The 17,834-nt window shown below is 39.8% G+C and overlaps 1 protein-coding gene across 15 annotated transcripts in view; it reads left to right on the top strand.

Moving 5' to 3' along the window:
• Dock3 (dedicator of cyto-kinesis 3) overlaps positions 1-17,834 on the top strand; it is a 351,061-nt gene that overhangs the window by 212,494 nt on the left and 120,733 nt on the right. For 12 of the 15 annotated variants that reach the window (XM_039081583.2, XM_039081582.2, XM_063265626.1 and 9 more), the window contains 4 exons: positions 6,262-6,350; positions 7,725-7,850; positions 12,280-12,297; positions 17,201-17,325. In XM_039081583.2, coding sequence (XP_038937511.1) covers positions 6,262-6,350; positions 7,725-7,850; positions 12,280-12,297; positions 17,201-17,325 — 358 coding nt within the window. The remainder of the gene's footprint in view (positions 1-6,261; positions 6,351-7,724; positions 7,851-12,279; positions 12,298-17,200; positions 17,326-17,834) is intronic. The other 3 variants (XM_006243867.5, XM_006243865.5, NM_001108184.2) reach the window with 1 other exon arrangement.

The following is a 17,834-nucleotide window of genomic DNA, read 5'->3' as shown; positions in this document are numbered from 1 at the left end:
AAGCTAATTGTTCAAACTGGCAGATGGATTGCACTTTTGGCATATCACTTTTCTAAATAAAATAAATGAGGCCTGGATGTTTTTATTCTTGCAAGGATTATGTGAATACTAGGAAACTCTACAGGGAGGGAAGAGGCGGGAGTGGGACTGATCTAAAAAAAAAAATCTTTAAGCTCTTATTTTAGTAAAAGTAAAGCATGACATTGTTTTGCTTTTCTGTTAATAATTTTACTGAGTCTCTTGGACCTGCTGCTGCTCACCTGACTCACTCAAGGGAGGCTCCACTAACCTGTACTGATCAGTATCTAAAGTTCCATATTATCCACTAAAACATCATTGGTCCCTTTTTTCTTACATGGACATTTCGAGGCTTAAATATAAATTGTAAAGGGATATCTGATAACATTGTTTCAGGAAGCAGTCACATTTGGACCATCTAGTAATAAAGTGCCACCAGGATATAACCCTTAACAGACAAACCATTTTGGCTAGAAATGCAGCTCACCTGTTAGGTTTGAGTGTTCAATTACTGACTTATACAAATTGTCACCTCAACTGTTAAATATACCACATTAATGATTCATATGGTAAAGAAATAAAAGCTAACGACATGGATGTTTTAAGCATTAGTATTTGTTGAGAGAAACATTTCTTATCAGGAATTTTATCTCTCTGTTTCTGTGTGTATATGTCTCTGTCTGTCTCTGTCTCTCTGTGAGGTGTGTGTGTGTGTGTTGTGTGCGTGCGCGCGCGCATTTGTAGAGTTAGAAAAGAGAACTTATTCTACTTTAAAGATGACAGTATTTTTCCCTCTCAAAAAAAAATATGTATACCTGGTGATGTAGCTCAGGGCCAAAAATGTGTTTAGTAGCATGAGGCCTTGGGTTTGATTCTTAGCACCCCCAAAAACGTACGTATGTATGTATGTATGTATGTATGTATGTATGTATGTATGTATGTATATTATATACATATTATATATTATATGATGTTTATGTATATGCATCTAGCAAGCATTCATTTTTTTTTTTTGTTCTTTTTTTTCCCCGGAGCTGGGGACCGAACCCAGGGCCTTGCGCTTCCTAGGCAAGCGCTCTACCACTGAGCTAAATCCCCAGCCCCTCGCAAGCATTCATTTTAAAGTTTCAAAGTTTTATATATTTACATATGTTATATATTAATATGCATATTCTTATTACATATATGCGAGGGTTCATTTTCGTTTCTACTGTTTCCCAAAGTATCAATCTTTTTTTTTTTTTATTAACTTGAGTATTTCTTATATACATTTCGAGTGTTACTCCCTTTCCCGGTTTCCGGGCAAACATCCCCCTCCCCCCTCCCCTTCCTTATGGGTGTTCCCCTCCCAACCCTCCCCCCATTGCCGCCCTCCCCCCATAGACTAGTTCACTGGGGGTTCAGTCTTAGCAGGACCCAGGGCTTCCCCTTCCACTGGTGCTCTTACTAGGATATTCATTGCTACCTATGGGGTCAGAGTCCAGGGTCAGTCCATGTATAGTCTTTAGGTAGTGGCTTAGTCCCTGGAAGCTCTGGTTGCTTGGCATTGTTGTACTTTTGGGGTCTCGAGCCCCTTCAAGCTCTTCCAGTTCTTTCTCTGATTCCTTCAATAGGGGACCTATTCTCAGTTCAGTGGTTTGCTGCTGGCATTCGCCTCTGTATTTGCTGTATTCTGGCTGTGTCTCTCAGGAGCGATCTACATCCGGCTCCTGTCGGTCTGCACTTCTTTGCTTCATCCATCTTGTCTAATTGGGTGGCTGTATATGTATGGGCCACCTGTGGGGCAGGCTCTGAATGGGTGTTCCTTCAGTCTCTGTTTTAATCTTTGCCTCTCCCTTCCCTGCCAAGGGTATTCTTTTTCCTCATTTAAAGAAGGAGTGAAGCATTCACATTTTGATCATCCGTCTTGAGTTTCGTTTGTTCTAGGGATCTAGGGTAATTCAAGCATTTGGGCTAATAGCCACTTATCAATGAGTGCATACCATGTATGTCTTTCTGTGAGTGGGTTAGCTCACTCAGGATGATATTTTCCAGTTCCAACCATTTGCCCACGAATTTCATAAAGTCATTGTTTTTGATAGCTGAGTAATATTCCATTGTGTGGATGTACCACATTTTCTGTATCCATTCCTCTGTTGAAGGGCATCTGGGTTCTTTCCATTTTCTGGCTATTATAAATAAGGCTGCGATGAACATAGTGGAGCACGTGTCTCTTTTATATGTTGAGGCATCTTTTGGGTATATGCCCAAGAGAGGTATAGCTGGATCCTCAGGCAGTTCAATGTCCAATTTTCTGAGGAACCTCCACACTGATTTCCAGAATGGTTTTACCAGTCTGCAATCCCACCAACAATGGAGGAGTGTTCCTCTTTCTCCACATCCTCGCCAGCATCTGCTGTCACCTGAGTTTTTGATCTTAGCCAATCGCACTGGTGTGAGGTGAAATCTCAGGGTTGTTTTGATTTGCATTTCCCTTATGACTAAAGATGTTGAACATTTCTTTAGGTGTTTCTCCGCCATTCGGCATTCCTCAGCTGTGAATTCTTTGTTTAGCTCTGAACCCCATTTTTTAATAGGGTTATTTGTTTCCCTGCGGTCTAACTTCTTGAGTTCTTTGTATATTTTGGAAATAAGGCCTCTATCTGTTGTAGGATTGGTAAAGATCTTTTCCCAATCTGTTGGTTGCCGTTTTGTCCTAACCACAGTGTCCTTTGCCTTACAGAAGCTTTGCAGTTTTATGAGATCCCATTTGTCGATTCTTGATCTTAGAGCATAAGCCATTGGTGTTTTGTTCAGGAAATTTTTTCCAGTGCCCATGTGTTCCAGATGCTTCCCTGGTTTTTCTTCTATTAGTTTGAGTGTGTCTGGTTTGATGTGGAGGTCCTTGATCCACTTGGACTTAAGCTTTGTACAGGGTGATAAGGATGGATCGATCTGCATTCTTCTACATGTTGCCCTCCAGTTGAACCAGCACCATTTGCTGAAAATGCTATCTTTTTTCCATTGGATGGTTTTGGCTCCTTTGTCAAAAATCAAGTGACCATAGGTGTGTGGGTTCATTTCTGGGTCTTCAATTCTATTCCATTGGTCTATCTGTCTGTCTCTGTACCAATACCATGCAGTTTTTATCACTATTGCTCTGTAATACTGCTTGAGTTCAGGGATAGTGATTCCCCCTGAAGTCCTTTTATTGTTGAGGATAGCTTTAGCTATCCTGGGTTTTTTGTTATTCCAGATGAATTTGCAAATTGTTCTGTCTAACTCTTTGAAGAATTGGATTGGTATTTTGATGGGGATTGCATTGAATCTGTAGATTGCTTTTGGTAAAATGGCCATTTTTACCATATTAATCCTGCCAATCCATGAGCATGGGAGATCTTTCCATCTTCTGAGGTCTTCTTCAATTTCTTTCCTCAGTGTCTTGAAGTTCTTATTGTACAGATCTTTTACTTGCTTGGTTAAAGTCACACCGAGGTACTTTATATTATTTGGGTCTATTATGAAGGGTGTCGTTTCCCTAATTTCTTTCTCGGCTTGTTTCTCTTTTGTATAGAGGAAGGCAACTGATTTATTTGAGTTAATTTTATACCCTGCCACTTTGCTGAAGTTGTTTATCAGCTTTAGTAGTTCTCTGGTGGAACTTTTGGGATCACTTAAATATACTATCATGTCATCTGCAAATAGTGATATTTTGACCTCTTCTTTTCCGATCTGTATCCCCTTGATCTCCTTTTGTTGTCTGATTGCTCTGGCTAGAACTTCAAGAACTATATTGAATAAGTAGGGAGAGAGTGGGCAGCCTTGTCTAGTCCCTGATTTTAGTGGGATTGCTTCAAGTTTCTCTCCATTTAGTTTAATGTTAGCAACTGGTTTGCTGTATATGGCTTTTACTATGTTTAGGTATGGGCCTTGAATTCCTATTCTTTCCAGGACTTTTATCATGAAGGGGTGTTGAATTTTGTCAAATGCTTTCTCAGCATCTAATGAAATGATCATGTGGTTCTGTTCTTTCAGTTTGTTTATATAATGGATCACGTTGATGGTTTTCCTTATATTAAACCATCCCTGCATGCCTGGGATGAAGCCTACTTGATCATGGTGGATGATTGTTTTGATGTGCTCTTGAATTCGGTTTGCCAGAATTTTATTGAGTATTTTTGCGTCGATATTCATAAGGGAAATTGGTCTGAAGTTCTCTTTCTTTGTTGTGTCTTTGTGTGGTTTAGGTATAAGAGTAATTGTGGCTTCGTAGAAGGAATTCGGTAGGGCTCCATCTGTTTCAATTTTGTGGAATAGTTTGGATAATATTGGTATGAGGTCTTCTATGAAGGTTTGATAGAATTCTGCACCAAAGTATCAATCTTTAATATTTAACAATAAAAGAGCTTTATCTAATTGTAAAATATGCTTGTTTCTGCATGAGAGTAAGAAATTTCTTTCTCTTCAAATTTATTAGTACACATTGGGCCACTATACCAGATGGTTTGAATCTTCTTTTTAAAATTAATTTAGTTATTTATTCACTTTACATCCCAATCACTGCCCCCTGGAGCCAACCTCACACAGTCCCTCCCCCATGTCTCCCTCCTCTTCTCTGAGTGGGTTGAGGTCTCCGCCCCCCAGATATCCCCCATTCCATGGCACATCAAGTTTCTGCATGGGTAGGTCCATCCTCAACCATTGAGGCTAGACAAAATAGCCTGGTTAGGGGAATGGATTCCACAGACAGGCAACAGCATTAGGGACAGTTCCTGCTCCAGTTATTGGGGGACCCACATAAAGACTGAGCTACACATCTACTATATATGTATGGGAGTTCTAGGTCCAGCTTGTATGCTGTTGGTTCAGTCTTTGAGATCCCCCCAACGGTTCAGGTTTGTTGACTCTGTTGGTCTTCCTGTGGAATTCTTATTCCCTTTGAGGCCATCAGTCCTCTTCCCTCCATAAGAGTTCTGAGCTCTATCCAGCATTTGGCTAGGAGTCTCTGCATCTGTTTCAGTCAGCTGCTGGGTGGAGCCTCTTAGAGGACAGTTATGCTAGACTTCTGTCTGCAAGCATAACAGAATATCACTAATAGTGTCAGGAGTGGTGCTTGCCCATGGGATGAGTCTCAAGTTGTTTTGAGTGTTGGTTGGATGTTTCCTCAGTCTCTGCTCCATCTTTGTCCCTGAGTTACTTGTAGACAAATTATGGTTCAAAGTTTTGTAGGTAAATTGATGTCCTTATCTCTTTGCTGGGCATCCTGCCTGTTTACAGGAGGTCGCCTCTTCAGATTCCTTATCCCCACTGCTATGAGTCTCAGCTACAATCACTCCCATTGATTTCTTAGAGCCTCCCCCATCCCAGGTCTCTGGCACAGCCTAGCAATGATTCCCACCCCAGCTGCAGATTTCCATTCATTCTCCTGACTCGCCCCATACCTGATCCTGTATCCCTCCCATCCCCTTCCCATCTCCTCTCCCACCTAGATCCCTTTCTCCATCTGCCTCCTATGACTATTTTATTTTCCTAAGTGAGATCAAGCATCCTTGCTTGGGCCTTACTTCTTGTTTAGCTTCTTTGGGGCTGTGGCATGTAGCATAGTACCTGTATTTTATGGCTAATGTCCACTTATCAGTGAGGACATACATGCATATCCTTTTGGGTCTCGGTTACCTCACTCAGAATATTTTCTAGCTTCTTTCATTTGCCTACAACACTTATAATGTCTTTGTTTTTAATAGCTAAATAATATTCCACTGTGTGAATGAACCACAATTTCTGTGTCCATTTTTCAACTGAGAGACATCTGAGTTGTTTCCAGCTTCTGGCTATTATGAGTAAAGCTGCCATAACATAGTGGACCACATGTCCTTGTAGTATGGTGGAGCATCTTTTAGGTATATGGCCAGGAGTGGTATAGTTGGAGTTTTTTAGGTAGAACTGTTTTCAATTTTCTGAGAAATAGCCAGATTGATTTCCAGAGTAGTTGTACAAGTTTGCACTCCCATCAGCAATGGAGGAGTGTTCACCTTGTTCTACATCCTTGGCAGCATGGGCTGACTCTTGAGTTTTTGATCTTAGCCATTCTGATGTGTATAAGATGGATCTCAGGGTTATTTTGATTTGCAGTTTCCTAAAGACTACAGACATTGAACATGTCTTTAAGTGCTTCTTGGCATTTGAGATTCTTCCGTTGAGTAGTCTCTGTTAAGCTCTGTACCCTATTTTTTATGAGCCATAAGATGTGTCCTTCTGTTACAGATGTAACAACGAGAGTGAATGGACCCAGATTCATGAGAACATCATCCGAAAGTCAAGTACCAAGTACTCTGCCCCCAGTGCCAGCCATGGTGATGTATTTCTTTGGCTAGAAAATTTGGTGTTGCATTTGTAAAGTGCTAATGTTACACTGCGGTGGTTGGTATTGATTGATTGTGCTGTGTAAAGTTAAATTTCCTATCCACATTGTTTCCTTCCTAGGAAATTTCTAGTTGTAGTTCTTCATATAGTCATTTAAGACATTTTAGTATCTGCTGACTAAAATACAGTTTGACCTTTTTAATAATGACCTCTATACACTTTGCTAACTTCAACTCCAGTCCAGTGAGTAAAGTGTTTTAAGGTTTGTAACATTTCAAAGTCTGTTTTCTTTAACAAAAAGACAAATATCAGTCTCAGTTTTTTTTTCTGTTCCTGTTGGATCTCAGTATCATGAAGAAAGCCTGACAGTAATGAGTTAGTGAAGAGTCTGGAACCAGGAAGAAAGTCTTTCAAAGCAGCTTTCCTCTTAATCAACTTCATTTCTTTTACCTTCCTCTCAACCTGTGTTTAAGTAATTTATATATGGACCTCGGTGAAATTTTACACTGTAGATTGTTTTCTAAGTTCAACACTCATTATTAAATTAGAACTACTACTTAAAAGCCTAAGCACTTTTATATACTGTTGTAGATCCAATTTATATAGAATGGTTTTTTCCCTGAGTTTCTACCTTCAAATCATTTCATAACCTCTTTTATATAAATTCTGTTTTAATCTTCATAGCACCTGTTGAAAATTAAAAATTTGTTTTACATAACAGTATAAAATCTCCACAAAGTCTGGCATTTTTTTCTTGTTGAAAGATACTTCCCAGGTGGGAGGGCCGGCAAAGGAGATTCATATCGGCAGCTACGAAGGTTGAGACCTTCACTGCTGACCAATTAATTTCTCTAAAATCTGTAGTATGTGTGTCCTGAGAACTTTTTTCATGGTTTTATTATTATCATTTGGCAGCCTTGGATGTTGAACCTAGGGCCTTGCAGTTTGTCTACATTGTGCCCTGAGTGCACAACTTGCATTGTTCATCTACAACATCCCAAATTTTGTAGGAGCCTGGCAGTCCCTAGGCAGGATGCTGAAGAGCAGGAAGGAGGCAGCTCAGTCTCTATGACTTTAGACTAGTCTGTGTTTAATGGACTCATTTTGTGTGATGTTGAGATCACCTTAATTTTATAGCTTTCTATTTGTGCTTCAAAATAAGTAATATTTTCTACTTTGATTATTTTTCTAAGAAAACTTTCAGGGCAATGGTATAGATTAATGATAATGTGCTTGCCCAAGATGTAATCTTAAGTTCTATCTCTAGCACTGTGGCAGGAGAGATGAAAAAGAGACCAAAATTGGTGTCTTTTTTAGTAATGTTCACTGGGCAGTCTGAATAAGAAAATGTTTTCTTTTTGTAGGTCTTATTATTTCTCTACAGCTTTTTCGTGGTGACATGGAACAGATCCGGAGAGAAAATCCCATGATATTTAATAGAGGACTAGCAATTACAAGAAAATTGGGATTCCCTGATGTTATCATGCCAGGTAGGCAGAACTACTTGGGGATGGGAAGGAAGGTGCATTATTAGCAGGATGGAGTTTAGTGCTCCTTTCTTAAGCAGGTGGTAAGCCATTCAGGTGAGCTACACAGTCATCAAAGTCTCTGCCTTCCAAGTCAGGTAGCTGAGTGTCGTTTCTAGCAGTAGACCTCTGGGTCTTATAAGCATTTGTTCTTACCAGAAGCCCCCACACCATGTTCCTCGGGGCAGTATGACAGTTCAGCAGATAGGCTTGGGGAGTCTTGGTGATAAGAGAATCAACATGAAATTTCTTCATAGAGATGTGTTTTGTAACCACCTCTTCCATCACATTCCCTAGTTAAGGATTACTTTGTAAGAATTTCCTGCTTAAGGGGAAGAATTTATCAAAATATGTGCCTGCACTATCAGAGACTGTCATTTGTATAGGAATTACAAGTACATTTTAATGTAACAAAAAATAGATCACATGAATAGTATATATAGATTTCAGTACTCCACATATTCCTGCCTGGTCATTTCTCAGTATTTCTATGGAAGTCCATAGGCAAATACTAGGCACATGCTTTCTACTAGGTGGACTGAGGTAGATAGATCCAAGTAAACTACTAGAGGTGAAGCAGCTGTTAGATGGGAAAGAGCTGGGTAGAGATTGATGGCAGGCAGTTTGATAATCAAGAAGATGTGAAGGAATGGGGGTCTCAGAACAGACAGATACCTGGTTGTCTGAATATAGTTTAGGAGAGGCAGACCTACCCTCAGCTGAGTTTTAATTCCTTGTACAAGGCTTGTTTTGCTGAGAAAAACCAGATCAGGATGGACTAAATTGTCACTATTCTGGAGGTCATCTGTTAGTTCTTCCTGCTTCTTCAGTCATCCTCTCATTGGGAACATTTGCCAATATTCTCCCAAAGAAGAGTATGACTTAAGCATAAAGAAGGCCCACACAGTGTGTTCTGCTGCCTTTCAGCTACTCCATCTTGCTCAGATTTCTTTTATATGGCTTTCATTCTCTCCCCATGGACACTGTGAGTGCAGAGCAAGCTGCTGTGCACAGCCTTTACTTCCTACTGATGAACACAGGGGCTCTTTCGATAGCAAATTTAGGCCAGCTAGGCCAATTATGTTTATTGCTAAGTGCTAGGAGACTTCATGCTTATGAAGGGCCTCCATCTGCCTATTGTACAGGTGAGTATTCCATTGGAAGTTTTTCCTATACTTTTCCTGATCCCATTCTTCAGACCTGCCTATACCCCATAATCAGGGAAAGAAAAGCCCAAACAACAGTCTCTAGCTTTGCAACCATGGTTTAGAAAGAATAGAGGCTTACAAAAATTGACCTAATGACCTTTCAAAATTAGATAACTGAGATGCTAACTGTGGAATCATATGAGTTCTTTAAGTCCTTCCTTTCTTCTAAGTTTTTTGTAGACTATTTGGACATTAATATCCTAATCGCTTCTGGAATTGAAACTTACTAACCAGAATTTGGAAAGAAATAAACTCCAGTTAAAATTATAGGGATAGTTCAGGCAGCAATTAGAGTGCTTCTCTGTCAAGCAGTTCCATGTGTATGTATATGTATACACTTGGGTGTATGTGTGTACATGTGTGTGCATGTACGTGTGTGCGCCCATGAGTGTGTGCACTCATGTGTTTAGGTATTGTGGTCAGTCTGTCTTAGGAACAGTGACTGTAGGAAGAAAAGCCTTGGAGAGAGTTATAAGTCCTAGCCATCCTTCCTTCTGAAACTGGGGCACCCTTCTTCTAAGAGAATATTGCACCTGGATTGCAACAGTCCCTCTGCTTCCGAGTGCTGGCCAACTTACAAGAAGTTGCAGTTTTATCTTCTTGACACATGGACACATGGCACAAGAACAGAAAAGAAACTATGTCAGTAACTGAGCTTATCAACACTAAAGTCTGAGAAATTATAGTAAATGAAAAATTAGAATTACTCGTAAGCTGTGATCCTTATTTTAAAGTACCCAGCATTTGGCAGAAACTACCAGATACTCATATGGAGAAGTCTATTTTTGTCGGGCTGGCCCAGATAGATCCCTGTCAAAACATGTTGCTAGAGCTGCACAGGGGGAGTTAAGCCAGACTCTAGGCACAGGTATCTCACATGTCACTTCTAAAATGGTCTTTCTGACATCTTTTCATTGCTTTCCATGAGAGTTTATACACACGTCAGGTGGCTGTTGAAAGCAGAAGACCTCCTGTGTACCACAGCTGAGTCCCTGACTAAGCCTTCTAACTCTGCTTCTGCCTCTTTAAAGAGTGAGAGGCAACGGTGATACTGCAGAGATTCTGAGAAACATTGCCCTGAAAGCCCTGAAAAAAGGCATGCCAAACAGAAAATGCCATGTTGTATCATAAAAGAACTAATAGATATGGGAATTTTAGCCTTGACTGATTAAGAAATGAAGGCTTTGTGCTCCTTACATAAGTGAGTATAGGTGAGGCTGGCCTTGAACTTTTGATCCTTTTGCCTCTACCTCCCAAATGCTGCTATTTGAGGTCGGCTCTACCATATGTAACTCATAGTTTGTTCTTTGTGTAAGTGTGCAAGTGTGTGTTTGTATTCATATGTTGGTGTGTGTGAGTGTGTGTGAGTGTGTGAATGAGTGAGTGTGTGAATGAGTGAGTGAGTGAGTGTGTGTGTGTGTGTGTGTGTGTGTGTGTGTGTGTGTGTGTGACATAGAAGCCAAAGGTTAACACTAAATGTTTTCTGACACTATCTTTTGGAGACAAGGCTTCTCACTGATCCTAGAACTCACTAATTGGCTAGACTAGCTAGTCAAGCCTCTTATGTCTCCATGCTCTCACATGCTAGAGTTACAGATACATGCTGTTATATTTGACTTTGTACATGGTACTGGGGATCTGAACTTAGGCCCTCATATTTATGCAAGTAGCATTGAACTAACCAAGCCATCACTTCATTTATTTTAAACTAACCACATAAAACCTTTTATTGGTTAATCACAATATTTTTTGTTTTCTCCTTTCTTCAAGATTATTTTTATCCAGTACAAAAACTAATGGCTCTATAACACACCCTTAGTCCTCTATGTTTTAAAAAGATGAGTAAGAAAGACTGGGTTAGAACAGATATTCCAGGGGAACAAGCAGATATGCATGTCATTCCCCATGATTCCTGGGTCAGCATTTAGCCACTGTAATGCCACAGAGAACTCTTGTCAGCCAATATATTGTAACCTGCTTCAAAATATCCTGTTGAAGAAGCTACTGTACCCTTCCTCTAGACCACACTTAAGCCAGTAGCAGTGTGCCAACACCTTCTGTAGCCTCTTTCATTTTTCCTGGAAAACCTGTGTGTTGGGGTTAATGGAATTCCAAAATTTTTCTATGGTTCTGTGAGAAGTACAGTGGTTTAACCTGTTTTCAAAGCCTTAAATTTCTTAGGGTATTTAGTCTCTAGTTGATATGGGTCAAGTTTCAATTTAGTTGGTTTTCTATCTTAATATAAAAGTCTACTTATGAATTACTATCTTGTTCTAACTAGAATAAGTCTTCCCCTAAAGCAGTGGTTCTCTGATGTTAATGTGAATCAGAATTACTTGCAGGACTTAGAAAAATAGATTATTGTAGCCACCTCAATAGCTTCTGATTTTTTGAGTCAGGGCCTAGCAGTTTGGCTTTCTTACCAGCTCTTAGGTACTGGTTTGGGAACTTCTTTAAGAATCATATCTTAGGACTGAGAGATGGCTCAGTGGTTAAGATTATTCACTGCTCTTGCAGAATGCCAGAGTTCAGTTCCCAGTTCTCCTATTGTGTGGGTCACAAATACTGTAACCTCAGCTTCTTGGGATCTGACTTCCTCATGTGGGCTTCAAAGACATAAGAGTGTGTGTGTGTGTGTGTGTGTGTGTGTGTGTGTGTGTGTGTGTGTGTTTTGAAAGAACCATGTTTTAGGACTACCCAGATGGTTAATAGAGTAAAAGTACTTGCTGTGTAAGTCTGAGTTTGATCCCCAGAACCTACGATGTAACTAGCTCCTGAAATTTGTCCTCTGACCTCTACACTTATATCAGAGCTCCCATAAACCTATACTCATACACACATCATACTTGCATACACACTAACAATAACAATAAATGAAATTTAAATCTAAACTAAAAGAGAGAGTGTACCATAATTTAGAAAGTGCCCTGCATTGGACATGGGTGGTTCGTTCCTGCTTGCGCATTAGAGAACAGCTATACACACTCACCAGGCCTCTTAAGAACCCTCTGATTTTTGCCTTTGTGCTGTAAATACACTCTTGTCATTTTCTTTGATCCTTAATAAAAAGTGCATGTTTCATCACTGACCTACAAGTGATGTTTCTTTCTCTTCCTGTTTGTCTTACTTGTTCCTGTTTTTCTCTGTGCTGTCCCCTCATTCTCGCCCCTTTCTTTCTGATGCAGAGATGAAGATAGTTGGGTGTAAGTTCTTGATTTTGTGTCCTGACTGCTTATTGCCTGCCTTGTTCCCATCACCATTGTCTCATGGAATGTCGTGATCCTGGGGTGGGGTGTCATGGACATTATTAATCCTTCATCAGTCTCACTTTCCTGGGTAACTGACAAAAACTAAAGGAGAAGCTACCAGCCTAATCTAAAACACCATATATGTTTTTGGTTGTTTATTAAGATCTGAGGACATTTAAAAATATCTTAAATTTGCAGTGTGTAGATAGAAGAAAGAACTTTTTTTTTCCTTTTTTTTTTTCTCGGAGCTGGGGACCGAACCCAGGGCCTTGCGCTTCCTAGGTAAGCGCTCTACCACTGAGCTAAATCCCCAGCCCCGAGGAAAGAACTTTTAAATGAGACATGATGTGTTACTTCAATTAAAAAGAAAATGAGTAGTTTTTATTCTGAGCCATACAATCAGAAAAGCAAAAATGTTTTCTCTTTAGTTATGCTAAGACATATTTCATAAAAAGGGCAAGCACATACAAACATGATTTTTGGGGAAGGATAATCCACAAGACCTGTGTTAGATTGATTTGCTACAGATGTGTTCATGGGACCATGGTTAGTATTTACCTGATTAGGCTTTGGCCATATCTCTATAGTACAAAATATGAATCAGTTCATAAATACAGATCTGTCTGGTCCTCATGAATCATTCCTACCAGGATGGAATTGCAGAGAGGCCAGAGCGATGTCATCCACAGAACCCAAAACTGCTGAGCAAGCTCAGTATTAACAAGAGACCGTCCGGCTAGCAGAGTGTTCTAGTATAGAACTAGACAGAGATTCTGTTACCAGTAAGGAGACTACTAGAAGAAACAAATTGTAAATGGCAATGCGGTGTTTCTCCGGAGTTACTAGAGTGCACATTTTGGGAGGCCAGACTGTCAGAGTACTCCCCTACCCGCTAATCTTTCTGGAGACTGAACAGCACTGTTGCCTTCTCAGAACTCCTCCTTTATAAGAAGTATTTCAGGCCAGTTCCTATCGTGATAATGTGGCCTCAGGTTCAAACCTTTACTTCCAGAAATTGTTTCTGTAGGTTCACAGAAATCTGGATATTTTTAAATATATAGTAGAAGTTAAATATACATACTTCACACTCACTCTAGTCTCCTGAGCCAAATCTAGCCAGAAGTCCTTTTGTTTTTTGCACACTTGCCAGCCAAAAATGTTTGTATTTGTCTGACAGTTTCTCTCTGTATAATGTAGATTGGTCTTGAACTAGATCTTTCTTCTTGAGAATTTTTTAACATAATAAAGGATTATGAAAACACAATATGCAACAGACCCACCATATCTAAAATACTATCAGATCTGTATTGGAAGCTTGCCTACCCCTGCCTTCTGTTAAGTAACAAGTTCCTTGACCTGCTGCTATACCAGCAGCTGACACTGGCTATTATAAGAGCTGTGAAAGAAGAGGAGCCAATTTATTCTGAGACCCTCTTACAGGAATGAACCCAATTAATTCATATGCAGACCAGAAACAATGTTGCATGGCACCCAAGCACTAAACTCTCAGAGAAATAAAACATGAAGTCCTCTACCATCTTTAGAAAATAGAGAGTACCTAGCAAAGAGAGGTGGGGATGCCCAGCTCCATTCCTAAATTAGGACATCCCATTAGGAGGGCAACTCTCTGCACTGCAACATTCTGCATAAAAACCTCACCTTCCTAGCACTCTCCAAACTGCCTGCCCAAGGGCTGCTAGGCCTTTGCTCCTAAGAAAACTTTATCACTGCCCTCTCAGCGAGTCACCATGGTATAAATTAGGAAGAATATTAAATTCATCTAGTGATATTTTTATAAATATATGTACACAAGACCCACTATAATCCCAATGGGTAGATGCTAGGAATCCATCTTTTAACATGCTTTGTAGGTGATTAAAATACAATCAGGAAGGCACTTGCAGACAAACATTCAAAACTAGCACTCAAACCTTCTCTTGCCCATTTTCAATACAAAGTGTCTGTCATCTTCCCTCCCTGGAAAAATAGTTTCTTGCAATCAATGAGTGAATTTTTTTCCTGAAGACAGTGCTTTAACCTTGATGCATGATTTCATTGATGGGTTTTGGGAACATACATAGTGCCTTGGGGAACAAGTGGAGAGTGGGAGAACCGTGGGAGAGCACCTGGAATTTGTACTTTGGCTGCTCACACCTGCTTTTTAGGTTTTCTCCTAATTCTAAGACAATTAGAGGAGAGCGTGTTCTTAGTGATACCAATGAGACCTTTTGACATGAAACCTGATACAACTTCTGGCAACATTAACCTTCACAGGGTGTCATTTTTTAAAATGAGATATAATTTGCAAAATTATAACCCATAATCAGTCTGATACCTTTCTGAGATTATCTCTGGTCTAGCATGTCTATTCTTTAAATAAAGAGCAACCAGGGACATTGTTAAATCAAGCTGCTTGAGACTGTACCTCAGAGGGCAGTACTTGCATTAAAACCTTTGAAGGGTATCACAAAGGTACTGTTACAAAAAAGAGTAAAAACAGAAAGAGTATCTACCTTAGCTCCTTATTTTAAAATTGCTAGCACTTTCACATAAAATATCCTGCTCAAAAACTACCAGCTCATTAAATAAAAGCACACAGTTGTCATTAACAGTCTGCAAGGTAAGATCAGCTTTTGTGTTAGCATTCTGTATTGTTATTGCTAAGTTTGAAAACATTTGATGCCAGAGTACGTTTATTGTTAACCTACATATAGAACCATAGAGGCGAATAGTGTATATGTGTTGAGGAACATTTCAAGTAGCCAGCAGATTCCTGCTTTTAAGAGCCATGTGGACTGTCTCGAAAATAACTACCGGAAACTGAAAACCAGGGTAAACCAAACACCTAATCTTTAGATTTAGACATTAAAACTATATTATCAGTGAATACTAAGTTATTTTAAAAACTGAATTATTACTTAAATCTCACAGGAAAGCTAATGTCCAACTACAAGGCTTTTGTTAGAGGTAGTTTCAGTTATTAAAAGTTCCATGTGTCATCAGTTCTGACTCATTCCTTGATAGTAACAATAGTCAGTAGTAAATTTCTCAGTTCATTTGAATTTTAGATGTTAGGGGCTTTCAATACACCCAGGACTAATTCTGTTCAGCCTGTTACCAGACAATGACATCTAATGAAGTTGAGTTCCCTTTTTTGTCTGCCTTCCCCATCCTGACCATACACATCAGTACAATTAATGATATGCCAGGAAGGCTGAAACAGAGGAAGCAGATCAATACTCTAGATTCATCAGAATTGAAAGTACAGACTACCAAACCAAAGAGAAAAAATTTGAGAAAACTACAGATGTAGGCGTCCTCAGACCTGCCCACATATGTTCTATTCATGTATGAACTTAGGTATTTTTTCCCTTCATGAGAGCCTTAAGGAACAAGCTGGCTGTCAATACTCAAGAAAGTTCTTCATGCTCCTGAAAAAATATGTCATGGACTACTCTTCTCTACTTAAGCCAAGTTATTTTGAAAACTTTGTGTGTCCATAAGTGTGATTGTTAGGTTGCACTTCTAGAATAGGAAGGTGACCTGAAGAATGGAAGGAAGAGTCATGAAGACCTCAAAAGAACCCTATAGAACAGACCTGGTCAGAGCTTGATGCCCAAGACACATTGAAAGTCAAGAGGGGAGAGACAATTGGTTCAAAAAAGACAGCAGTGCCACTTGTATCTGACCAAACCAGGATGCTCACTTGCTATCCAAAACCAAATTTGTTTCTCTCATTGTGACTCCAGGTAATAAACGTATTTTGATAAGCCTCCAAGAAAGTAGTCTGTTCTTTTATTCAGACTCTGAAGTTTTCAGAGTTATAAAGAGAAAACTAGATGCCTCAGGCAGTAAAGGAACTTCCTGTGTGATAACATTAGTTCCATTCCTGGCAGTCATATGGTGGCAACAAAGAACCAATTTCTGCAACTTGCCATATGGCCTTCACAAGTGCATTACCCCTCCTCATGTAAATAAATATAATTTAAAAATGCATCTAAAATACAAAGTAGAGAGTGATAGAAGAAATCAACTGACTTTAACTTTTGATCTTGAGATAAACTAGGCTGACTCCATGACAGGCTTCAAATTGGCAGTTCAGGAGACTAGGCTTCAATCTCTGTTTCCAAGAACTTGGCAAGTCCAGGCAAGTAAAAACCCCAGGTCTCAGGCAGCCAGTCAGAAATTGCTCTGCCATCAGAAGCTACCTCACCACCTGGCCTGAGGCAAGGGCAATGGGTCAGCAACAGTTTCCAGACTTCCCCAGAAACAGTGTCCAGCCCTCCATACCCCAGCAATGGTTCTGGAATGTCCCTAGAGATAGGGACAAGTTAAGATAGATGTCATCCACCCCTCCCCAGAATTCTCCTAATGTGCTTTAAATTGTACCTGTGAGCTCACTGGAGTACCTCTATCTTGGAAGATGGTAGACCCCAGTATGCTGGACTTCTGCAGAATAAAACGGTCTTTGCTTTTGCAAAAGAAAAAAAAAAAGGAAACTCTTAGGAGAAAGAAAAGGGATGAGTAGCAAGACAGACATCATTAAAATAAGTTTTAAAATCTTCCTTCTTTGAGGGGCTTATACTACAGCCATCTTGGAGGGGAGATACTGAGCAATCTGAACACCAGTAATCTGAGCTAGGATTTTGTAAGTAAGCTACAGCAAACACGTTTAGAATTTAGACTTAGAGAATACATAACTAACCTGAGTACTGCTGCACCAGTGTTGGTGGGCAGACCATTGTTATTAACCAAGCTTGGAATGCCCTGAGGACCCAAATGCTAGCCTGATGTCCTATGCAGCTGGGGCACTGTGATGTCTGTAGTTGTGAGCACATTGCATTTTCCCCCTCAACAGGTGATATCCGCAATGATTTGTACCTAACACTGGAGAAGGGGGACTTTGAAAGAGGGGGCAAGAGTGTACAAAAGAATATTGAAGTAACCATGTATGTACTTTATGCAGATGGAGAAATCTTGAAGGTAAGACTTGTTAGTAATGTAGAATGAAAGCTATTGTTTCCATGGACCATCTTTGTCCCTTAAAGGCAGGACTGAATTCACTTGCTCCATATACTTTTCCCTGCCTTCTTTTTTCATCCATTGAAAAACCACACATTTGTACAGTGTGGTTTGAAAAGGATTCCTAATGTCATATAATCCTCACACTAATTCTTCCTAGTGTCTGATCTACATGCCTGTAACCCCAATTTAGACCTATTCTTCTTAGTTCTGCCCTGCATGTTACCTGTTGTCCATTCTGCTAAGCCCAGAACTGCCTATTTTTTTCTGGTGATTACTAAGTCCTACTTTGTCTTTTTACTATTTGAGATAGCATTATGTTTGTAATTGGATTGAGGATATCTTCTTGTTGGTGCCAAGTTTAGAACAGAAAAGGGCAGATTCAGTCCTAGAAAATTATTCCCAGCAATGTATCACATGGATTCTTTGTTATTCTCCCTTGAAAATTGGGTCCTAGAGGACTGATTTCT

The sequence above is a fragment of the Rattus norvegicus genome, chromosome 8, assembly GCF_036323735.1.
Source record: "Rattus norvegicus strain BN/NHsdMcwi chromosome 8, GRCr8, whole genome shotgun sequence".
NCBI classification, from domain to species: Eukaryota; Metazoa; Chordata; class Mammalia; order Rodentia; family Muridae; genus Rattus; species Rattus norvegicus.
Note: the sequence above shows the minus strand (reverse complement) of the source record. Positions and strands in the feature narration are given on the sequence as shown.